Source organism: Galeopterus variegatus, unplaced genomic scaffold, assembly GCF_000696425.1.
Source record: "Galeopterus variegatus unplaced genomic scaffold, G_variegatus-3.0.2 Scaffold21141, whole genome shotgun sequence".
Taxonomy (NCBI): domain Eukaryota; kingdom Metazoa; phylum Chordata; class Mammalia; order Dermoptera; family Cynocephalidae; genus Galeopterus; species Galeopterus variegatus.
The window spans coordinates 1-6,205 of NW_007747252.1; the positions used below are offsets into that span (position 1 = coordinate 1).

At 41.7% G+C, this 6,205-nt stretch overlaps 1 protein-coding gene across 1 annotated transcript; it reads right to left on the minus strand.

Annotated features, from left to right (window-relative positions):
• Positions 1–787: 787 nt before the first annotated feature.
• On the minus strand, positions 788–4,180 carry LOC103583269 (olfactory receptor 7G1-like; the record flags this gene model as incomplete). Its single annotated transcript, XM_008564633.1, has 2 exons — positions 3,307–4,180; positions 788–891 (listed from the first exon to the last, which is right to left on the minus strand). Coding segments are annotated over exons 1-2 (978 nt in total), but the record flags the coding sequence as incomplete, so codon positions are not given.
• Between the last annotated feature and the right edge of the window lie 2,025 nt (positions 4,181–6,205).

Here is a 6,205-nt window from a genome sequence, read left to right on the forward strand (position 1 = left end):
CCTCACTAAGCCGGCCGTCTCCGCCCCCACCCGAGAGAATGGAGGCAGCTTTGATGTGGGCGCCTAGCCTGGTGTGGTAGGCTGGAGCCAGGCGGGTGAGGAGCAGTCGGGCTTCAACCCGCAAGTGGGGCTGGGCTGGGTGTTACTCACAGAGCTCGCAGAGTTGGGCCGGTCCGGCGCATTCCACTCCGTTTCTGTGCCATCTCTGCTGGCTTACTTGGCCTTTGTTGTCTGGGCTGCTCGCTCGTACCCGCAGCAGGGCTTGGGCGCTCTCAGGAGTCTTCTTTTGTGTCGGCCCTAAAACCTCGAACCTGTAGTTGCTTGTTTGTCGTTGTAGGATCGTTGTTGAAAGAATTATTCATTTTTTGTTGCTGTTGGAAATGCTGTTGGAAGTACTCTGGTATCACAGCGCACACTTCTCAGGATCGCGCTGTCTCCTGGCACGGCCACTCCAGACCCATCGCCATCTTGGAATCTCGACAATTTTCATTAAAGCAGGTGCAACTTAAAAATATTTTAAGCAATTTACCATCAAAGGAGTCATAAAACTAAGCTCAGAGATGTACACATTTTCTTTGCTCTTGTAAACACATAGAGGACTCTGGAATTATACCTGGAAGAGAAGGTGAATGGAGGCCGTCATGAGAGAAATGGTGACACTTGCTCCTAGAGTCTGATGTGCAAAGTGCTCTACACAATAGCTTGGTCCTTCTGTCCCTTTCTCAGTGCAGGCCTGATCACACCTCCTTCCCCCAGCCCTTGGGACTTTGGGTAGAGGACAGCTCACCACCTCTTCATCTGGGTGGACCACTCCGAGGCACAGGCAGAAGCGCTTTGGCACAGGACCAGGCCCAGGTGAGCACTGCCGCTCACCTGAGGAGCTGCAGGAGGCTGCAGGACAGCGAGAATCGGCCGTTTACAGAGGAGAACCTGCAATTGTTTTTTAAAGATAATACACCTAGTGACTACTAAGTCTTAGTACATTTCATTCTGCTTCCTTATCTTTCACTCCTTCACTATATTCCACTGTCTTACAACCTCACAATTTATTTATAGCTTCTCAGACTTATGGGCATTTGCATCATGTGTGTGCGCACACACACACACACACACACATGCACACACACAGTTTAAAACAATGCCTGGAGACCCAACAAATTTAAGACTGAGTTTGCCTCTGGAATTGGAAGGAGAGGGATGTAGAATAAAAATAGAATGTCTTTGCTATGAATACTGTTTTTACTTTGAGAAGAGAACCATTATGGAAAGTGTCAAAATTTACTCTTTACTAATTCTGGAAATAGACAGATGGGCACCTCTCCTGCTATTCTGTACCTTTTAAATATTTCACAGGTAACTAAAGAGACACTGTGGGGCTGGAGATGTAGTCTGTGGGGTCTCCACCTCCCCTGCAAGAGTCTCATAGCCAGGCACCAGGGTCAAGTACAAAGATGACCCTTACAATAGGACATCAAGAACAAGATATGGAACTTTTAACATGCTATAAATTGGTTTAACCACTTAGGATAACACTTGGAACTACCCAAAGGAAAATAAGTTCTCCCGTATACCTGTAATCCCATCTCAACTGCAAGACTCTATCTCTTTACCACCAGAACACACAAACAAGAATATTCAACAGATTTATTCAGAATATCAAAAAATAATTACAAGCAAATAAGATTTCCATCAATATCAGAAAGTATTTCAATTTGACAAGATACCATGCATTATTTTAAAAGAGATTATTGTAAATAAATCAGTACTGTACACACAATTACATAGTAGTATATCTAAGGTGCAATACAGAGAAAACAATCAGGAAATAAAATTCACACATTAAGATTAAACTTTTAACAGGTTTGAAAAAAGGTAAATTTTAAACTGGACAAAAACCTATACAGGGAAGATAACATGATGAGTTTTAACCCTATTGCTAGTTTCCTTGAGCAAATAAGTTCACATACTGATAACTTTGCAGGAGTCAGCCTAATAGAAAAACATTGAATAAAATAATAAATACAATTTCAGGACAGCATTGACCACCGTGAGAAGAGAAGCTGTTGTGAGTGGAACATGCTTTAGGTAGATTTTATGGGGATGCCGCTGCTATACTTTTTACCTCTGGGAAGTGATATGCAATTTTAGTATGTTATTATCCTTTGAGAAGTATAGATATGATTTATGCACTCTTTGTGTATGTTATTTTCACAAATAAATTTGAGAAAGGCCTTACACATTCCTAATTCTAAGTACTTTCTCACGTGATCTTCTAATATGATTCATGCATGTCAGACATCAGAGATTATCAGATACTCACACAGTGCCTGTTAAAAATGCCCATCCCTTCCATATCTCCCCAGAGATTCAAAGTCAGCACCATGTTCTAACTAAGGTAACCGACCAGCCCGAGAGATTCCAAATCAGTATTTCTTGGGTGACATTAGGGAACTGTCCCGTTGAGCAAAGAATACAGGTGATTTATCTCTCCATATGTTCCATAACATCAATAGGAAAAGTCAGGGCTAGAACCCATCTCAGAGGCCAGGTAGGGAGCTATTTCTTAGATGCGGTGCTGAAAACAACACCACTTTCTCAACCTCCGATGACAACCAGAACAGAAGGCTGTCCAGACAATCTTCTGATTCTCCTTTAAAACTCCACTGTGTATAACCTCATACTGAAAGAGATAAGTATGACTGATGGATCCTTTTTCTGGGTGTGCCTATGTGGAAAGTGAAGGTGTGATTCTTACCAATATTCCCCTTTTCCTCTTTTTACAGTCAACAACTGCTCAAAGTAAAGTGATTCTCACTAGAATAGCTTTCCTCATCAATATGCACTTAAACGTTTTGCAAGGGAGCCCTAAGACTGCAGCCAATCCTCTAAGACATCAATGACACAATGAATTTTATTCAATTACATTTCTCTGTGTGGACTCTGCCAGGGATGAGTAAGAATCACTGAATGACAAGATGAATGAGAAAAGCAAAACCTAGATATATTCTTATAAATAAATCCATGAGAAGTTTTCAAAGAAAATAAGAAGATGACTCCAGACAAAGAAACTGAGCTTAGAAAACAGAACCCATTATTGAAACACCCTCAGAGCTGTACAATGAGCAAGTCAGCTTTCAACCCAAAGTTAAAATGAACTAACCCATTATGTTCTCTAGTCACTACAGAACAACTTGGTGAAGCAAGAGTCAGGAACGACAGCTCACCCAGTATTTCTGTCACTTTGACTAATTCTAGAAGCCTCAGTCCAAAGCAGATGACACAGTCACACAAGGGAAGGTGTCCTACCAATGAGTTTCCTCAAAGCTCCCTTCATGTCCCTGTTCCTCAGGCTGTAGATAAAGGGGTTCATCATTTGAGGGACCACAGTGTACATCAGTGAAGCCACTGCAGTGATTCTGGATGAGTCAGTAAATGCAGAACTAATGTACACCCCAAAACTTGTCCCATAGAACAAGGACACAACTGAGAGGTGAGACCCACAGGTGGAAAAAGCTTTATGCTTTCTTCCTGCTGCGGGCATTCTCAAAACAGAGGAGACAATTTGAGCATAAGAGAAAATTATTCCAAACAAGGGAATAGCACCAAGTATACCACTTGCAAAATATGTCAGAATGGTATTAATGAGGGCATCAGAACAGGCGAGCTTGATGACCTGAACAACTTCACAGAAGAAGAGGGGGATTTCAACATCTGTGCAAAAAGACAGCTGCAGCACCAGCAGGCTCTGAACCAGGGCATCCACAATGCTTATGAACAGGGAGAGTAGAGTCAGCAGGCAACACAGACGGATGCTTATGATGACTGGGTACCTCAGTGGGTGACAGATGGACACATAACGGTCATAAGCCGTTACTGCAAGAAGGCAAATTTCCTCACCAGCAAAAACCAGGACCAGGCAGACCTGGGTGAGGCAGCCTGTATGAGTGATGCTCTGATTCTGTGTTTGGATGTTGAGCAGCATTTTGGGGATGGTAGTTGTGCTTAAACTGATGTCAGTAAAGGACAGATTGGAGAGAAGGAAGTACATGGCCGTGTGGAGGTGGGAGTCAGTGATGACAGCCAGGATGATGAGCAGGTTTCCCAGGATGGTGACCAGGTACATGGACAGGAACAGGCTGAAGAGGAGGGGCTGAAGTTCTGGATCCTCTGTCACCTCCATGAGAAGGAATTTCTAGGCCAGCAAGAGCAATAACATCAGAGAGGCAAACACCATGGTGTGAAGGGTTGGATTCTAATGGAGGAAAATTAAAGAAAGGTTGCTTCTGTTTGCATATTGTTTTGTTACTTATTAAAAAACCTGGAATTTGTATAGGAGGCCATCAATAATTGTTAGTTCTGGAAATAGTTAAGGGGTCATCACTAAAAAAATAGTCTATCCGTACTGTTATGATTGCTTAAAATATTTCATAATTTTTAAAGCAAACACACACACTAGGGGGGCAGCTTAAAGATTCTGTCTGTCTCCCCAGAGACATCAGAGCCAGGACATAGAGATGATACAAATGTGTGTCAAGAACCAGGAATGGGGAGATAATGTGAAGTTAACAAACTTTCTGCCCCACAACCACTGGGTTGCTGGTAAATGTCAGAGAATTTTAACAGTCCTTCTGTTTTATAAAAGGAAGATTCCTACTAAAGAGTACAATGGTTCTGGCCATTGTAGAGACTGAGCATGAGATTAGTAGATGAGAGGTGCTTCAGTATTGGTGCAAAGGTACAAAGGACAGATAGTTAGACAAGGGACCCATGGGGACTTGATTCTAATGACGTGATATGCATCCTCACTGTCACCTTCCCCCAGATGAAATTGCAGTAAAACACCTGCCTTCATTTGCAAACATGAATGAAGGGAATTTCGATTACCTGGGTGGAGTCACAATGGAATAATGCTTGACCTCTTTGGGTGTTTCATATGAAAGATCTGTCATCAGAGAAGAGGGATTGAGTGAGTCACTGGACTCCTGTCCATTAGGGGCCATCTATGGGAAGAATGTCAGTCCTGCTATTTATTTTCTAGAGAACTGATGAATGAGGTAGTCAGAGGCACACTGTTATCCCTGTATCCCTAGGGGCTCAATTTCCAAAGTTCCTCATTAACCAAGCAATTTTATTGTCACCGTGATCCCAGGGCACTGCAAATCCTTAAAGACCAAGACTCTAGAATGAAGAAAATCAGGGTCGCTGACTATGAGGCCACCTATGAGGCCAGGTGTACACTGTCTCCTTTTCCCCATCTGTGCCTACTTACCCACATGTCACACACCTTGCACAGGTGCACACACATCTTCTCTAATTGTGTTTCAGTCTTCTTAGGGGTGAGTGATGATGTCATTATCTAATCAATTATACTTATTTTAGGTGTGAAAAATATAGCTTATATATGTAGATATAAATAAGTTTTTAAAGTACAGCTATTTTAAAACTTATTATTGTTATTTTTATTGGACATATTAGTGGGGTATAGTGTTTTTATAATCAATATTTTAACTGACATGTATTGATTGTACCTATTTATGGGGTACAGAGTTATATTTCAGTACATGTATACAATGTGTGAAGATCTAATCAAGGTAGTCGATTATAATTATACATAGACAGAGTGATATTTTATTTTATTGTATTTTTCTAAGAATTGTACTCATTTTTATTTTTATTATTTATTTATAAGAATATTCATGACATACTAAGCTAAGTGTCTCCCCTCCTGCCCATGATGTGTGGGTCAGATCCATACTGGGGGCATACCCATTACCAGAAATTACTTTCATACCCTGTGTCCCCTCCCAATTATCCCCCAACTTCCCCCCCTCTCCCCCATCCCCTCCACTCCAATTTGTAGCCCTAGGAATATTCCCTTCCTCTGTTGGACCACGGCATTACTGTGGTCTTTCTTTCCTTCCTTCCTTTCTGTCTTAGCTCCCACATATGAGTGAACACATGTGGTATTTATCCCTCTGTGCTTTGCTTGTTTCACTCAACATAAGTTTCGCCAGGTTCATCCATGTTGTTGCAAATGGGAGAATTTCATTCTTTTTTATGGCAGAGTAGTATTCCATAGTGTATACATACCACAGTTTCCTTATCCAATCATCTATTGATGGACATTGAAGTTGGTTCCATATCTTGGCTATTGTAAACAGAGCTGTGATAAACATGGGAGTGCAGGTATCTCTTTGATATGATG